The 19,229-nt window shown below is 39.9% G+C and overlaps 1 protein-coding gene across 1 annotated transcript; it reads right to left on the bottom strand.

The window, feature by feature from the left end:
* Window positions 1-3,366: 3,366 nt before the first annotated feature.
* On the bottom strand, window positions 3,367-16,540 carry LOC115799269 (hydroperoxide isomerase ALOXE3-like). Its single transcript, XM_030756338.1, has 15 exons — window positions 16,442-16,540; window positions 16,161-16,333; window positions 15,832-16,030; window positions 15,629-15,713; window positions 12,284-12,406; window positions 12,073-12,176; window positions 11,782-11,948; window positions 11,512-11,655; window positions 8,784-8,987; window positions 8,466-8,552; window positions 8,200-8,369; window positions 7,689-7,810; window positions 7,490-7,590; window positions 3,693-3,863; window positions 3,367-3,546 (listed from the first exon to the last, which is right to left on the bottom strand). The coding sequence occupies exons 2-15, from the start codon at window positions 16,305-16,307 to the stop codon at window positions 3,367-3,369; spliced, it is 2,004 nt and encodes a 667-aa protein (XP_030612198.1). The 5' UTR covers window positions 16,308-16,333; window positions 16,442-16,540.
* Between the last annotated feature and the right edge of the window lie 2,689 nt (window positions 16,541-19,229).

Below are 19,229 nucleotides of genomic sequence, written 5' to 3'. Positions count from 1 at the left end.
AAATTGGAGTCTATTAGATAAATATGATTCAAACCACTGCAGTGCAGTACCTTTAATACCTATAGTATGCTCTAATCTCTGTAATAAACATATCCAATCTACATATTTATTAATTGTATCCCACTATGTGAAAAGAGATTCAATCCCTACAGCTACCTGATTCCAAGCCTTAAATTAATCAGGGACTCCCCAGGGAACTCCTTTGGTGTGAATACAGACTCGTGGGTCAAAAGAGCTCTGTGGTTGAGACCTTTTAGCCAGATGGAGACTTAATCAGTATCTTGGAGTAATTTGTGGACCACCCTGCTAGAATGCATGATTAGCTGCACCAGAGCACAAGTTCCCTCCAATCCAGTTGGGTGACAGGGATATCCTCCAGAGTATCAGCAAACATTGACCCTCAGAGTCTTTTCCTTATCAAACCACAGTGTTTGGAGTCCTCCCACCACTCTGTCAGCTCCTGTCACATTGAGTGCTCCTACATCTATGAGACAGGTGTTCTAAGCTAATGGTTGAGGGATCTTTGCAGAACAGGTCTAATTCTACTACATTTAACAGTAGCATCACTACTAATAAGACTAAGTGACCCCCCCCCCCCCCCCCCCCCCCCCCAAAAAAAAAAAAGAAAACAAATTAAATGATTGATAACAAACATCTGTCTAACAGAGAGAAAAAGGGATATCTAGAAAAAGCAGCTCGATCCTGTTAAAGCCTTTTAACACTTTGCACAAATAATGACTTAAACCTAAAGTCATACAGAGCAGCATAGCCTTGAAATATAAGGCCAAATTTCCCCTCTGTGGGACAATAAAGGCTGTTTCTTCTTTCTTCTTCTTCTTAAATGATGAACACAAAAGATATAGTTAAAAACTGCTGTATGTGGAGCTGTGCATCAGGCTGACCACAGGTCTTGATGCTGTTTAAGAGGTGCCACTGCATCAGTAATAATGGACGAAAACAAGACCTATGTGTCTCAAAGAGTTAGATCCAGGCCTTTCATATGTGTGGCATTTAGAGCATTTCCAGTAATGCCTGTGAAACAGGAAATAGAATTTAAAAAAGAATTTAAAATCCTTCTCCTCACATACAAAGTCTTGAATAATCAGGCCCCATCTTATCTCAAAGACCTCATAGTCCCATATCACCCCAACAGAGCACTTCGCTCTCAGACTGCTGGCTTACTTGTGGTTCCTAGGATACTTAAGAGTAGAATGGGAGGCAGAGCCTTCAGCTTTCAGGCCCCTCTTCTGTGGAACCAGCTTCCAGCTTGGATTCAGGAGACAGACACCCTCTCTATTTTTAAGATTAGGCTTAAAACTTTCCTTTTTGATCAAGCTTATAGTTAGGGCTGGATCAGGTGACCCTGAACCATCCCTTAGTTATGCTGCTATAGGCCTAGGGTGCTGGGGGGGTTCCCATGATTCACTCAGTGTTTCTTTTCATTCACCTTATTTACTTTGTTTATACTCCACTCTGCATTTAATCATTAGTCATTATTAATCTCTGGCTCTCTTCCACAGCATGTCTTTTCCTCTCCTCTCAGCCCAACCAGTCTCAGCAGATGACTGCCCCTCCCTGAGACTGGTTCTGATGGAGGTTTCTTCCTGTTAAAGGGAGTTTTTTCTTCCCACTGTCACCAAGTGCTGCTCATAGGGGGTCGTTTATACTGTTGGGTTTTCTCTGTATTATTGTAGGGTCTTTACCCACAATACAAAGAGCCTTGAGGTGACTGTTTGTTGTGGTTTGGCGCTATATAAATAAAATTGAATTGAATTGATTTTAAACAGTACTCTACATATTGTAATTGTAATGTAACTGGAGGTTTGGTAATTTTGCAACATTTGTTTAACTTTTATTTTCTAGCCATTTTTTAACCATGACAACATCAATAAATGAGTTCTCAGCTGATCGTCATTCAATGCTGAAGCATTTGCTGGCCTCAGGGGGCAGTTCTTCATCTTCCAATGACCCCCACAATAAGAAATAACCTATTTGTAGCTCCTATCACGCTTTAAGTTATTTACTCCGACATGTTTGACTCAATGAGATTAAAATAATCTCAACACATCAGCTACTTTTACTGCTTATGACTTGCTTCATTTGGAACTTTGTTTTTTATTTATCTCATTGCAACTGACAGCTCCACTGCTTTGCATTTTTTCTGTTAGTAGGTTTGACTCTGTCCTTTGTGTTAACTCTATCTTACATCAGTAGCGGTTATAGAGGCTGCAGGCAGCAGATTACTTCAGATAGCATGATCCTCCTAAGTACAGTATGACTCACAATGAAACTGCACTAAGGGACTTCTTATCACTAAGCTGCACTTTTGCACACAGTCGTTGAACTGTCGTGCAGATTTTATATGAAGACATTTCCTTCATTTTTCTGCCCTGACAAATACCAGGCAGCTGCTTTACTGAGGACATGTTTTACAACCTTCATCAGATCCATCTTTACACCCTGTGCAAAGACCTCAATTACTCATCTCTCCACTGCAGGTCTGCCTGTGTGAGGCACAGTTGTGATTTCATCATGTCTCACTCTTTAAATAATCATTTAACACAAGACTTCTTTTTATTTTCAATGGGTCAGAAATCACAATGTTTACAGTATATAAATTATGAAGATATAAAAATTTCACAATTTATATCACACAGGCTTAATAATCAATGACAGAATGATAACACTGTGCTTCAAGCTTTGAGTTTAATTTTTAAATCATGTGATTACAATTAGATAATTATTAATATGATTATATGAAATACGATACTCAAGTAATGTATTGAATTTTCATTAAAACAGAACACAGCCAAGGACTCCTCTTCTAATGTAAATACATGCTATATATTTTTAACATAATTTTTAATATAATTTGCATCAGAGGAACTCAGAGATCAGTGAACAAACTAAACATGCAACACTGAAAAAATACATCAATTAATTCATGTGCTGAGACGAAAAAGAAAAGCTAAATAAGTTGATTTTAAAAGATCAATAAAAAAACTGGCAATCAGGTTTAAGATGATGATATGAAAACTAAAGCACACACTCTTCCCTCTGTTCCTTTTAAAAATATCCAGCACACACATATCCTGCAATGATAATCAAGGGAAAGAAAAGATTAATAATTTTATATGTTGTGATGAGAAGAAAAAAGTCCCCATGAAAGAAATCCTCATTCATAAAACCTTGTTACTGCATCGGCACATCTATGCTTATAGTTTCCTCGCTCAGAAGCTGTTTTTATTTTATGATGTAAAACAAATGCTAAATCTATCGAATTTGCAATAAATCAGAGCCCACACGTTTCCCTCCGATCCTTTTTCTTACCATGAAGCTGAAGGAGGAGAAGCTGCCTACCAATATTCAAATGGACACACTGTTTTCAACCTCAGCTGGATCCAGGTATGTGTACGGCAGCTTCAAACTCTTGTTCCTGGCTTTGATATCAGCGCTCAGCTTTTTGAGGTCTTCTTGAAATTCCCTTATCTTCTGGTGGGGAACGTCTTCAGTGAAATGCTGATCTGGGTACTGGCCGAGAAAGAGCTGATAAGATTGATATGTGATCAGTGACATATTCAGTTTTCCTTCTTTCATATAGCAGTATGAGTTCAGCAGGATCATTTTGACATTTTAATCAGCACAGTACAACTTAAAAATGTAATTTCATAAAATCTTGGTAAAGTACTTACAGAGTCAGAGGACTGCTTACTGAGTAGCCACAAGATGGCCATGCCATGAACTGTTGTGTTAACATCAGGGAATGAGTCCAGCATTGATTGTTCACTTGCTGTCCCCTTTTTGGTTGGTGGAGGAAGCTGCAAAGAAGTAGGACTGTTGGGCATCCAGGCACCAAAGTCATACTGTGTCGAATAAATAATGATTAACTCATTAAACGTCTGCAATGTATCACTTTTAACAGTTTTCAAACCTTTTTTTCTAACAGCATTAACTAGTAAATGCTCCTTCAGTTCTCCAAAACAAAAATACTGAGGCACCATATAAAGTTAAAACCAGTCCAAATCCTTTCACCTCCAATAAGATGATGAGTGTGGCTGTTCTCCCAGATGTTACAATAACCTTCAACAGCCTGGCTTTTATTTAAAAAAAAAAAAGAGAGAAGCTACAAAATTTAGCAGATTTAGACAGAAAATTAGCTCGCCTGTCAGGATCCTGCGCCTGTTTTTGATATTCTGTTATTTGTATTATGTTGTTTTTATCATGGTCCTGGGCCCGTGGCCCAGTGATTTGAATGACTTTTTGTGTAGTTCTCTTTTGTTGTATTTTCTGGTTGTGTTTAGTACTGGCCTTCCAGTAAGGCCAGTAAGGCCTGGGTTCCGGAAGGCCTGGGTTTGATTCCACCTTGGCCCAGGCCTCTCCCTCTCTCTGTGTGGAGTTTGTGTGTTCTCCCCGTGCTTGTGTGGGTTTCCTCCCACATTCCAAAGAAATGCACTTACTGGGGTTAGGTTAATTGGTCACTCTAAATTGTAGTTTTTTCTTGAAGGCCTTTCACAGCTCCACTGGTGCTGAAAACTAATGTTTGACTATGGCTTTTTGAATACAAGTAGGGCTGCAACTATTGATTATTTTAGTAATCGAGTATTCTATCGATTACTCCATCAATTAATCAGATAAGAAATCATTTTTCGTATTAACAATTTATCTGAATATTTTAACTTCTGTACTGCAGTTTTTCTCTGTGTGAAACAAACAGGGTGGATGGAGCAGCTACAAAGTTCTCTGTTCTTCATGTTGCTGATCAAGTGGTTGATGAAGGACCTCCAGCTGTTTCCTGGTTGCTCCACCTGACCTCACCATCTCAGTAATGGCCCGCCTCTTTGGCTTGCTTGTGCAGAGAAGTGTTAATTTTGACAGCAAATTTTGTTTTAGATTTAGTTATAGTCTTTTGATGAAAATGTAATTTAGCTTTAGTCATAATTTATTATCTGAATAGTTTTAGTTTTAGTCTAGTTTTAGTCTATGAATTATCGTAAGAATATAGTCGACTAAATCTACAGTCAATTTAGTCGACTAAAATATAAAGACTAATATAAAATTTAAATGCTTTTTCTTCAGCTACTTAATCAGAATATTTTAATCCAAAAACATAATTATTCATTATAATTAGTCATTATATATAAAATTTTAATCTCTCATCTGGAGCAGTGGGTGGGAATCAGGGGCACAGCCCTGAGTTGGTTTCAGTCGTACTTGTCAAGTCGGAGTTTCTGTGTTGGACTTGGCGAATTTGTGTCCTCCACGGCTCCACTTGTGTGTGGGGTACCACAGGGCTCGGTTCTAGGCCCACTCCTTTTCTCTCTTTATCTATTACCGCTGGGCCACATACTTAGAAAATATGGTATCTCTTTCCACTGCTATGCGAAGACAGCCAGATATATGTGCCTCTTAAAAGGAAAGACTCCTACTCAGTGGCACAATTCCTTAAATTCTTAGGTGACATTAAGGTACGGCCGGCTCTAAATTTCCTAAGTTTCAATGAGAAAAAACTGAGGTGATGGTTTTTGGTAACAACTCAGTGACCCCTCTGGTAGATCTCGGTCCTCTGGCACAGTTTCTCAAACCAACAATCATAAACTTAGGAGTCAAAATAGATCCAGACATGAAGCTTGACAGCCACATGAATGCTGTGGTCAAGCCAAGCTTTTTTCACCTGAGGCCAAAATAAAGCCAATTCTCCAAAGGCGAGACTTTGAAACAGTAATCCACGCCTTTGTCACCACTCGGCTGGATTACTGTAATGCACTTTATATAGGGCTTAGAGGGTCCGCTATTGCTCGCCTTCAACTGGTGCAGAATGCTGGTGGGCGGCTTTTAACTGGTGTCTGCAAGCACGAACACATTTCACCTGTTTTAGCTTCACTTCACTGGCTACCCATTTGTTTTAGGATCCATTTTAAAATTATTTTATTTGCTTTTAAATCTTTAAATGGTCTTGCCCCACCCTATCTCACTGAGCTTCTACACACTTACATTCCCACCTGGTCACTCAGGTCGGCAGACCAGCTGCTTCTGACTGTGCCTAAAACCAGGTTTAAGCTCAGAGGGGACCGGGCCTTTGCAGTGGCAGCACCGAATCTCTGGAATGATCTGCCACTGGATATTAGAGGCCTCATCACTCGCACACTAGTAGGTGCAGGAGGGCCAGTCTGAACTACACTAGACTGATAATTGTTAATAACGTCCATTTAATGGACTGATAACATTCGAATCGGGTGCACACTTTATATTGCTTTTAAAAACTCACCTTTTTGTTTGGCTTTTAACACTAATTAAACACATTTTTTTGTATTTTTTATGTAATTCTCAGGTATTTTAATGCATTTTATTGAGTTGTTTTATGTATATTATTGTTATATTGTACAGTACTTTGGACCCTGTGGGTGATTTTAAAGTGCTTTATAAATAAAATTGGATTGGATTATCCACAAATGTTTCCTGTTATATTTCCTGTTGTTATCACAGAGTTCCTGTTATAAAAAATAGAAAAATTATTTGGATTGAGATGCCTTATGACCGTTACTGTCATGGCCGGGGAGGAAACGGGCGAGGAAGGGCAAAAACGCAGGACTCCAGAGGTAACTTAAAAGGGCGTTTATTCAGGTAAGGGGGAACACAAATACCAAAAAACCTCGGAAGGGAGACGGAGGGCAGGCACAGGGAACACAGGAACACACGGGCACAAAAACGTCAACGACGCGACAGAGAACAAATGAAAACTGAGGGCTTAAATACACACTGGGTAATCAGGGCAAGAGGAAACAGCAGGGGACAACAGGTGAGGCAAATGAAACTAATTACACAGGGGAAGCAAAGCTGAACACAAAGCACAGGAACACCAGACTGTCAAAATAAACAGGAAGTGACAAACCAAGGAACATACTGACTAAACACGGGGAACAGGCACAGACTCAGGACAGAGACGCAGACATATCACAACACTAGGAAACACAAGACAACAACCTACTGGGAGGACACACTCAGGAAATAAACTAACACAAAACGCTGGGCCAACGGCCCAGGACATGACAGTTACTGTCATGTTCCCCATGACTGATACAGCTGTTTGGATTGGAGAACATGCTGAAATATTTTCTGAAATACTTTCAGTCCAACAAACAACCTTAGTATCCTCCAAAGGCTGTTTTCCTCAGTAATCCAAAGTTTAGTCCTGCTGGAGTTTGGTCAAAGGAACCAGCGTAAAGGTATCTTAGAAAATTCACCTACAAAAAAAGAATCAGATGGGCTGCTGCTCCCATGTAAGCACAGTAATGTCAGACTAGCATCACAGAAAACATTAAATCATAATAATATGTTAGCTGCTGATGGGCTTGTATACGCTCCCTTACAACCCTCCAAAGCTTTGTAGAAATCATTTATCCATAAGGGGTTCATTCATGCAGGACAGAAAAAACTACAAAATCTGATCAAACTTCAAGATTAGTAATCAGGGTAAATTAGAGGACTTCACCTGTCCAGAGTTGACAGCTGAGTGTTGGGCTGAGCAAGTGAAGATCACCATGGTGACAAATTTGACCATCTCATCAACACTGGTGAATTTCTGTGGAATTCCTGATGATCATAAAGAATAAACACACTCAGAAAGTGAATTTAAGTGGCACTGTGAAAATATACAGGCCTTTATTGTCTTTATAAAGTTGGATACTCACCTGAGCTTTCTTGTGAAAGAAATCCATGTTCAAAAATTTCCCGAATCCAGTTCTGCAGTTCAGAGTCTTGTTGCACCTCATCATCAGTCTTGTAGTAGTGGCACAGCACACTCTTCACAAACCTTTGTCAAACGGAGACAAATTCAGCCAAACACATTCTTGGTTGCATTAAAGGCTGCTAAACACATAAACATATATAATGAATAATGAATGAAAACAGGAAGATTCACAAAGGTCCTTGTCTGGACTCATGAAAGACTTTAGGGATCATGATTTGTACCTAAACACTGGAAACACCCCAAGTCTACCAGACAGCATAAATATAAACTGTAATATTGATCTTGGCTTCAGATTTCCCAGTCAGTCAAACACAGACCTCCATTCCACATAAACCATCTGACTGGAAACAAAGACCAAGGCCTCACTGATCATGGCATGGAGCCTGAAAAAACTGGTGAAAGTTATTCTCTAAAATGTGTGTCCAGATGAAGTGGTGATATAACAGTAGAACCTGTGGATGATTTCCCAGAGCTTCAGTCCATCATCTCTGTAGCAGAAGTTTGGCACATCATCCAGCCCACGCTCTGCAATATCATCTGGGATGCAGAGGGAGCTGTAGGTCAGTGAGGACATTGACCTTTTTAGGATCGTCATGGCACCCTCTCCACCAGAAGATGTGAACTAGAAAACAGTAAGATCCCAGTGAGAGACAAATAATAATAAATATTATGATAATGAAAAAAAAAAAGATTTGCTTAGGATTGTGTCTTTTTATACCTTAGCCAAATCTCCGTCCTTAGATAGCAGCAATTTCCGAGCTAAGAAGTTAATCTCAAGAGTGTATCGAGTGTGAGGTATGAGAAGCTGATTGAAAGAGCAAAGATAGTAAGAAAATGAATTCTTCCATAAATTATTATTTGGTATTTTATATTTATACAGTACAAGTCAAAAGTTCCCAAACTTTGCTTCTTCTATTTATTTTCATTGTATACAATCAACAAGGAATTAAACTAGATAGTTTCACATCTTGATGCTTTCCCACATGTTGCTCTGTATAAAATCTTAGAAACATAACAGCTCCTCAGCCTCAGTTACCTTGTACAGAGGATGCACCATGGGCAAGTTTTGCAGCAGTGACAGGGTGTAAACCTCAACCAGCATGTGAGTGCGCAGCAGGTGAACACTGAGTTCAAAAAAGTTAAAATCAGCACTTTTCACAAAGATCTTTGCAATCAACCAGTCGTACTCAGAATCAGTAGGAAGAAAGATCGGGTTGTCCTCTGCTGGTTTCTGCTTCAGCTGCCAGAGAAGGAAAGGACATGTTTTTCATTCAGTGTATTTGAAAAGAGGATACTACTGACTTGATCAGATGGTGGGAGCAGCTGAAAAAAGAAAAAGAATCATTTGATATATTTACTAATATTGATCAATATATCCACTTGGTAAATACTTACAGTATTTTAATGCTCTAATGTCATGTATGATTGTACTATCATGTTTGTAGAGTGTGAGAGTGGATACATGCACATATTGTGCTCTTGCTAGAGAGGCTAGATTTAAACTGATAGCTAAGTGTTAACTGGATGAATACTTTTATACCGCTTTGCTACTCTACTTGAGTGTGCTTTATACTCATACACTAAAGTGATGAAGACTTCATGTTTAGTTGGAAATCCTTTCCCTCCGATGCATGAAGCCTGGGACTCACTGACATCCCTTTGTTCTTTTCTGAAGCTTTTCCAGGTTTTCACTGCAGCCTCTTTCAGTTATTGCTTGTTTTGGAGGGGTTGGTCCCTTTGGTCTCCTCTTTAGCAGGTAAAATGCTCGATAGGGTTTAAGTCTGGAGATCGACTAGGTCAGTCTAAAACCTTCCTCTTCCTGCCCTTGATGAACTCCTTTTTTAATGCTGCCATCATCATTGAAGATTAATGAGCTCATCCCAGGAGAAGCCGTGTGAGCCCAAGCCATGACATCACCTCCACTGTGTTTTATAGATGAGCTTGAATGTTTGGGATCATCAGCAGATCTTTCTTTCTCCAAACTTCAGCCTTTCTATCATCTTGGTAAAGGTTCATCTTTGTATCATCAGTCCATAAAACTTTGTCCCGGTATGGAGGTTTTTCTCTGCACTTCTTGGCAAATTCCAGCCTGCCCTTCATGTTCTTCTTGCAAACAAGGAGTTTGTATCTTCTGGTGAAGCGTCTGTACTTTTGTTCATGAAGACTTCTGCAAACAGTAGGCTGTGATACCTTCACTCCTGCCCTCTGAAGGTTGTTGCTGATGTCACTAACAGTTGTTTTAAGGTCTTTCTTTACAGCACTTGCAATGTTTCTGTCATCAACTGCTATTGCTTTCCTTGGTCTACCTGTTCAGCATCTGTTACTCAGTACACCAGTGATTATTTTCTTCTTCAGGACCTTCCACGTGTGTACTGGCTAAGCCCAAGGTTTGTGCAATGATTCATTCTCCATCTACTCTCTGTTTCATGTTTGATTGTTTTTCACCCAACGATGGCTCCCTGGTTTTCAGTGGTCACTCCTCTAACTAAAACTGCACAGTCTGCATAGGACAAAGCCCCAATTTGAGACTATGTGTAGACATTCAAAGCTATCTATTGTTTGAATATTTAGTGTAACAGGACACACCACGGGAACAAAACACACCTTTCATGTTCCAATACTATTGCTCATAAGAAAAATGGGCATCATATCCAGATGTAAACACCTGGGGAAAAAAGCTGATATGTTGGTATTTTGTCTCACATTCATTTGTTTATGTCAAAGCCAAATGTTTTCAGTCTACAGCAAAAATAAAGGGATTGGCCTCACTGTTCCAATAAATTTGGAGGGGAGTGTATAGTCACAACTTTTGGGTAGTGACACAGTGAGATTGCAGATACAAGCAACGGAAATGAGCCTCCTCTCCCTTAGAAATAGGGTGACAAATGCATCTGACCAAGATGGGTCCTGAGCAACTGTTTTCTGCGAGTTAGATTTATGCAACTCTTATAGAAGACACAGCAAGGGAAAACTTAACCCTGCCCAAGATAGGTATACCCAGGCCCCACCCTTGAGCCAGGCCTGGGAAGGGAGCTTGAAGAGCGTCTGGTAGCCAGGCTTAATCTGTAGGGTCTGGCCAGATGACAGACAAAGTAGATCCCTGTGGTCACTACGCTTTGCAAGCAGCAAAATGGAGACTACAGAATTGCTACTAGAAATAAATGTCCATCCATCCATCCATTCGCTTCCGCACATCCTGTTAAGGGTCACAGGGGGGCTGGAGCCTATCCCAGCTGTCATAGGGCGAGAGGCAGGGTACACCCTGAACAAGTCGCCAGCCTGTTGCAGGGCCAACACAGAGGGACAGACGACCTTTCACACTCACATTCATGCTCTCATTCACACCTATGGGCAATTTAGATTAGCCAAGTAACCTAACCCCAGTAAGTGCATGTCTTTGGAATGTGGGAGGAAACCGGAGTACCCGGAGGAAACCCACGCAAGCACGGGGAGAACATGCAAACTCCACACAGAGAGAGGGAGAGGCCTGGGCCAAGGTGGAATCGAACCCAGGCCTTCCAGATGGTATTCTAACTGTGGGGCAGCAGTGCTAACCACTACGCCACCGTGCTGCCCTAGAAATAAATGTTTTTAATAAAAATAGTTAGACTATTATACTTTATGGCAAGTTAGTGATTTTGGCGGTCAGCACACTTAGCTTTCGATCAATCCAATGTGTATTGCGATGGAAAGACTTTTTTTTTTCTTTTTTGAGACTCAAGCAACAGCATAGCATGTGTGTTAAATCTGAATTCAGAGCTTACCTGAATAGCAACTGGTATCATGTTGCCATCACAGGTTTTTTGGAGAAGAATGAGGGGGGCCATCAAGTACTGCTTCTTCCCATTGATGGTGTTTCCCTCGATTCCATCCAAAAGTTTGTAGTCACACAGAAAGATGTTGCCCTTCTATTTGAAAATTTAAAAAGAATCAGAAATGATTTGACCTGTTGGCTCCAGCATTGATTATACATTTGCAAAGTGAATGTGTCAATGCAATCACATTGTAAAACATGCAGGAATTTTTTTAATTACCTCTATTTCATCTGCCAAACTATGCTGACCATGGGGGAAGACCATGTTATCAGTGACAGGAAAGTTCTTGGGCAGTGTGGTACAGCGTTGGATCAACATAGGGTTGATGCCATTTAGGAATTGGTAGCCAAAGAAAATATCGTCCTTCCAATGTTTGCGAACATATTCTGTGAATAAAACATAATTTTTCTTAACTGTGTTTACAAAACTGAATTTAATGTCAGAAACATAACTGCCACCAGAGACTTGAGACACTCCAATGTATGTCATGAAAATATGATAATTTATTACCTGATTTTTCTGTACGGTGAACACATAACAGGTGACTAATATCCTCAATACTAGTAAAATTTCTCTTACACTCAGCTATTTTTATCAGTTCCAGTTCTGCCAATCTACAAAATGTAAGCACAGAAACCTTTTTTTTAAAAAAATATTCTTTAAATAATTTGAATAAGTATGTCTATAGATAAATACTGTTCATATGGTGTAAGTAGTTCACCCTGTAACTGCAGTAAAAGCCATCTCTGCAGTCTTAGTCAATGAGAAGCAGCTGTCACAAGGCAGGGATTGAAAGCTGTCTGCCTTTATGCAGTGGGGAATTCCCTCTTCATACACATCCCAGCTAAAGGAAAAAGCACAATAGTGGAGGGTAAGGGATTTGGATACTTTACAGTTTATATGCGCAATTCTCAATATAAACCCCTATAAGTATAATAATAATTTCACAGACAAATCAATGATTCATCAAGAAATTCTTACCTGAATTTCAGCATACTCTGTAATTAAATTTAGAACAGCCTCAGACTCCAAACTGGAAGTCGGCTCCACAGGGCATGAAAGCAGAAGGCTCTGCCTTCCAGTGTACTTGGGAAACACAAGTAACCCTACAGTCTAAGAGTAAGGTGCTCTATTGGGGTGATATGGTATGATGAGGTCTTTAAGATACCATTCAGCCTGATTAGACCTTGTATGTGAGAAGAAGGATTTTAAATTCAGTTACTGATTTAACAGGAAGCCTGTGAAGAGAAGCCAATGTGGGAGAAATATGCTCTCACTTTCTAGTCTCAGTACTGTAGTTGCAGAATTTTGAAGGACATATCCTGGTCAAAAATGATGGCAAGGTTCGTCATAGTGTTACATGTACTTAGGCAAAATAATGCCATCCAGATTAAGTATCTGGTTACACACCATGTCTCTAAGATGTTTTGACCAAGTATTATAACCTCAGTTTTATCTGAATTTAGAAGCAGGAAATTAAAGGTCACACAGGTCTTTATGTCTATAAGATATTCCTAGAGGTTAACTCACTGATGTGTGTCATCTGGCTTCATTGATAGATCAAGAGTGAAAGTCAATCTACATCCCTACCCTCACCTATGATAATGAGCTTTGGGTAGTGAACGAAAGCATGAGATTGTGTATAGAAGTGCAAATGAGCTTTGTCCAAAGGGTGGCTGTCCTCTCCCTTAGAGATTGAGTGAGGAGTGCAGCAATTAGAGAGGGGCTTAAAGCACAGCCAGTGCTCCTCCACATCAAAAGAAGCCAGTTGAGGTGGTTTGGACATCTGACTAGGATGCTTCCCGGGCTCCTCTTGGGTGAAGTGTTTCGGCATGTCCTACCGAGAGGAGACCCTGGGGCAGACCTAGGGCACGCTGGCCTTGGGGCCTGGTGGAGGCGTCTGGAGAGAGGGAGGTCTGGGTTTCTCTGCGTAGGCTGCTGCCCCTGTGACCTAGCCCCAAATAAGTGGGCAAACTTGTATGGATGGATGGATGGATGGATAGAGGGATGGAGGGAGGGAGGGATGGAGGGAGGGAGGGAGGGAGGGATGGATGGATGGATCAGTAAAAATGTATGGTATGCCTTATAGTGCCTTAAGGAATCATACAGAATACAAATAGAATTGGTCCTAGCACAGAACCCTGTGGAACTCCATAATTAACCTTAGTGTGTGAAGATGACTCCCCATTTACATGAACAAACTGGAGTCTAGTAGATAAATAAGAAGATAAATAAGAAGATCATTTGTAACCTTCACAAAATGTTTCTGTATCTGAATCCTGACTGAAACTCTTCAAACAAATCATTCCTCTGGAGATGATCAGTTAGCTACTGACAGACAGAAACTACTCTGTCCATAATTTTTGAGAGGAAAGGAAGCTTGGAAATTGCCCTATTAGCTATTGCTGGGGAGAGTTTGGTGGGTATCCTTGTATCCCCTCGGCTTGTTGCTTGTATGATGGAGTTTCCACCAGTGGACAAGAAGGTCACTTCCCTGTGCCTTCAGGCCAGGGAATGGGTCAGCACTCATGTGTCAAATGACCCAACCTTTTTGGACAAGATGCTGGAGAGACCTGGAGAGAGAGAGAGACCACCTAAAGCTATTGTGAGGGTGCACGGGGAATGAGGCCCCAGTTCATGAGATCTTCAACTCCCTCCTCTCATAGAACTTTGATAGTATTCTTAGGGAGGCTGAGGACATAGAATCAAAATGGACAGTGTTCTGCACCTCCATTGTTGAGGCTGCTAATCAGAGCTGTGGCTGCAAGGTGGTTGGTGCCTGAGGTAATCCCTGAACCAGATGGTGGACACCAAAGTCCTATCAGGCTTGGTTAGCCTGTGGGTTCGGGGTGGGGTGAACCAAAAACTCAGGTGTGGGAGGAGTTTGGTGAGACTATGGTAAAAGACTTTCCTATGGCTTTAAACCATCAGGTGACTCTGGAGATGAAACCAGTGCTTGACTCACACAATATATAGTGCAGGCGAGGTGCTTCTGACTTCAACTGAGGCTATAGTTGCGCAGTGGAAAAAATACTTTGAGGATGTCCAGAACTCCACTGACACATCTTCTGTAGCAGAAGCAGAGTCTGGGGATGAGGGGGATGACTCATCAATGACTGGGGGTGAGGTCACTGAGGTAGTTAAATAACTCCTATGTTGCAGAGCCCCTGGGGTGGAAGAGATTCACCCTGAGTTCCTGAAGACTCCTGATGCTGTGGGCTATCTTCGCAATCTGGGGTGGTGCCACTGGTCGTGAAACTGGACCAGCTTGTTATCCTCACAAGGATATTCAAGTGTGCATGGGAGTTTGCCCATCCAGTCTACATGCATTTTGTGGACTTGGAGAAAGCATTCAACTGCATCCCTTAGGGTACTGTGTGCGGTTGCTGTAGCAATTTGGGGTCTCTGGACCATTATTGTGTACCATTCAGTGCTGATGCTGACAGCTTGTTCTGTATTGCTGGCAACAAGTCAGACTCGTTTCATATGGAACTCTTCCAGGGTGAAAGAAGAGTTTAAGTATCTCATGGATGAGAGAAGGTAGCGTGAGCTGGACAGATGGATTGACACAGTCCATCATGGCAAATTAAGAGCTGAGTGTGAAAATAATTTTGGTGGCCTCCAATTGATACAACCAGGTATCATCACTGCCAACATGAATTATAATTTTACCAAATCTGCCTTAGCCAGCAGTTTCAGATTTCCTTCAGTATCACCTGCCCTGCTCCCTGGAAGGCAAGAAACTATTGTTACTAGTATCCCTTCACATTTCTGAGATGAGAGTCACCGATCTCAGAGTGTTTCCTCAGCAGGTATGCTACTGAACATGAGTAAGACAAAAGACAGCCCATGATCAGATTTTATCCCCAAACTCAAAATACACCTCCATAAATTGAATGTCTCTCTTGACTGTAGTTTCTTGTGCAGTTGCCATTCGGCAGTTACACAAGAATTTAATGCTCATCTTCAATGGAGATCCATCAAACTAGAGGTGAGGCAGGTGGGACAAGATTTAATCTCTTAGTTGTGTGAGCCAAATGTCAAAACAGAAGCCCTGACTTCTTACCGATAAATTTCCCGTTGCTGGTCCAGCTCCTGTTGTCTGCTGTATTTGCCAAAAAGACTGTTGCTGTCTTCAAAGATTCTAAGAGCTTAAAATAAATGAATAAATACTGGTTTGAATTTGATAGATCTACTTGTATATTTTGTTGCCTGTGTTTTATATCATATAATGCTTGCATGCTCTCTGGCAAACACATTTCCACAAACCTGCACCCTCTCTGAAGCAATGCACTACACCGTCAGTGATCCAGTGGTAGATTGGGAAGTGGTAGGTGTCTCCTTCAGGGGAAGTCACTTTCACCCTGGCAGCATACCAAGAGTCTGCAAGAAACTTTGTCTCTTTGTCCAGCTCTATCAGCACCAGCTTTCCAAGGGAGGTTGAACAGGATAAGTCAAAGTGTGACTCCTGGAGTAATGACAGAAAAGCTTTGGAAAAACTACAAGATAACCAAGAACTGATCTATGACCTTATAGCAATTACAATACAGGTAGGTACTACAAAGGGGGGCAAAATTCAGACATGGAGTTGGACTTACTGCTCCTCTGTAGAAAGAAGGTTTCCACTTCGTCAGACGTGTGTGCTTGCTCTCTCCATCTGTGCCAACCAGCTTAATGTAGACATTGTTAAAAGTGGTGGCAAAGGCCAGATTGCCAGTGAACACGGTCACTTCATAATTCATCATTTTCACTCTTGAATGTAGAAAAAATTCTAATGGGAGAGAAATATAGTGACTAAAAGATGTTATGATAAATTATTTCATGTTTCTGTTTTCACTATGATCAACTATGTAGTTCTTTCATGAATGATCTTCCTTACCTCTGCTAAAGAGACTGAGAAGATGCTTTGAAGAACTGCTCAACACAACACCGATGTCACCTGTTTTGCACAATCTTGTTTGAGTGTTAGGTGAAACCGTTAACTCTGGTGACAAAATGTTCAAACTGTAGGTACTGAAAACCACTGTACAATACACTTTAAATGATTACCACGAAATAACTATCAAGAAATAAAATATTTCATGACATATGACAAGATTCTAAATTAATTATAATGAATATCAGCTAGTGTTTTAAGTCTCATTTTTGTTGTTGTTGTGCAATTGGAAAACAATTAACACTAAGAATGAAAACAAATAACAACATCTAAAGACAAATTAAAAACCTGGCATAAGTATAAATAAGGTGATTTCACAAGCACAGGTATTCATTCCTTGTGAGTAAATTCAACAACTCACACAGGCATAACTCAGCAGCCACACACAAAAAGAAGCATGACACATGCGAGTGTCTGCTGTGCATGAAAATATAGCTCATTTGTCTGACCTGAAATAGTGCTTGACAAAACTGTGCAGGTTGTCATTTTGTGTGAATCTAAGTGTTCTTCTAACTACATTGCACACCATCCTTGTTGCTGCTGTGTGCTCAGTATGCCAAGTTTTTATGGATTGTGGTGATCTCTGTGCAGATTATTTTTAGTTATGTCTGCTGTAGATCCATCGCTTCAGTCTCTGCCCTGGACCTGCGACCACAGGGAATCACTACACATCTGTCAGTTCTTATCACTGCTAAAACATTTCTTGTGCAATTTTCTTTAATTTTTCATTGTATTTTTGTTGAATACATTCATTAATTTATTTACAAATCTTTTGTTCATAAAAAGACTATCAGACCTGTTTCTGGTAATGTAGGTACTTTGATCTGTGGTTATTAGAAAAATGACTGTTTCCATGAACAGTGAACAAATGCTCTGATGAAATACTGATTATCAACTTTTTGCAGTTGTGGCAGAAGTATCCTATTGTAAACCCTATATTTATACTACATTATATGTACATTATATGTACATAATTAAATTGTACTTAAATTTTACTTCAAACTCTATATAATAGTCGAATCATTGAGATGTACACCACACCTGGAGTTAATTCACTGTAGCTAAAATTTTACAGAAGTAAAACACAGAAAGATTCCTCCCATCCAGCATTGTCTGTATAAATAACCATGACCTGTACATATCTGTAGCAATAGTCAAACCCTATACATACATTCATGTAGACACTATTACATAACCCATGTACATACTGTATTATATGCTGTTTTTTTATCACTATAGTTTATTTCATATTAATCTAATTCTGCTTAGTAAGATTAAAGTGTTAAATGGAGTTCAAAGTAAAATACTTGCCTTTGTATCTTTTTATAGAGAAATCAAAAATCACAGAAAGATTCCGAAAAAATCTTTAAAAAACTGAAGGATTCTGAGCTACTCTTTGAAGCTTCATCCAGTCATGGTGCCGTTACACGTGTTTGTCTGTTTTGGCCAAAATTATAATTGCTACATCCAGAGCCACACTTTCTTTCCTGACTCTCATTATGATTTTTTTTCTAAATCATAACTGTACAGCATATTAATGGGATGGAAGTGCAGAGGTTTCAGAATTTGTCTTTAAAGATTTATTCATCTTTAAATTAATGCAGTGAAAGTTTTCAGTATTTCTGCTTCTACTTATAGTTAATTCGGCAGGTTTTATTCTCCAGATTTCCACATTTTCATACAAAAGCATACATACTCAAAATTATTTCATGTTTTTAATCACATTAAAATGATGTTATCATGCCATATTTCATGTGACAGAAAACAATAACTACTGATATTTAATTTGGGAAATTTATTCCCAAACTGTGAGCAAATCTGGTTTAAAACAGCTCTGTATGTTGCTGCCATGGTGTACCTTGGTCTATCACAGTAACCTGAACTATCCAGCAAAGTAATCAACCACATTAGGCTCCATAGGCTCCACTAGGTGGTCAAAAGTCAGTATCTTCACGGGCGTAGAATTCAGATCCGTGCACACACAACAGAAACTCAGTGCTTTTTTGTGCTTTTAAATTTCCTCGCAAGGAATGAATGTCTGCACTCACGAATTGAAATTATTCATGTAAATATTTTTTTCTCCCGCACAGCTTTTGACCTAAATATAATACCATAAGTAACTCTCTTCTCCCTCTTTGTGTGTGTGTGTGTGTGTGTGTGTGTGTGTGCGCGTCATAGACAATACATGGAAAATTCAAGCTTTCCTTTACTAATTTGTTATGTTTAAGAAAAAAAAACATCAAAAACCTGCATTCTATCTGAAGAAAGATGGTGATAGTTGCAATAAGACTTTCAGTCCTATTGGCTCTTATTGTCCTTCTGGCTCCTGCCCTTTAGAAGTCTATGGTGATCTCTGTCAACAGCTTTCTCAACAGTTATATTCTCAGTTGTTCTTAGTCATTCTCAATAAGAGATTGAAATGGAGGATTATTCGTGCTATTTTCTCCTCATCCATTGACCATTTCTTCATTCACAGTCAGATCTGCCTCTCCTCATCACAATAAAAGCTCAAAATAATGTATTTTATATAGTCTGTGCTCAATAACAATATACAGTAACACAACCAAGGCTGAAATGACCATGACAAGTTAGAAAAGTAAATAATTGTAACTTACAGGAGAGGTCTGTATGAATTTTGGGTTTTCACAGTCTGCTCACGCTGCAGGCCACAGAAAAGACAGTGATTGCATGAAAAAGCTAATGCACAGGACCAAACACACAAGACAATCGG

The sequence above is a fragment of the Archocentrus centrarchus genome, chromosome 2 (assembly GCF_007364275.1).
Source record: "Archocentrus centrarchus isolate MPI-CPG fArcCen1 chromosome 2, fArcCen1, whole genome shotgun sequence".
NCBI classification, from domain to species: Eukaryota; Metazoa; Chordata; class Actinopteri; order Cichliformes; family Cichlidae; genus Archocentrus; species Archocentrus centrarchus.
Note: the sequence above shows the minus strand (reverse complement) of the source record. Positions and strands in the feature narration are given on the sequence as shown.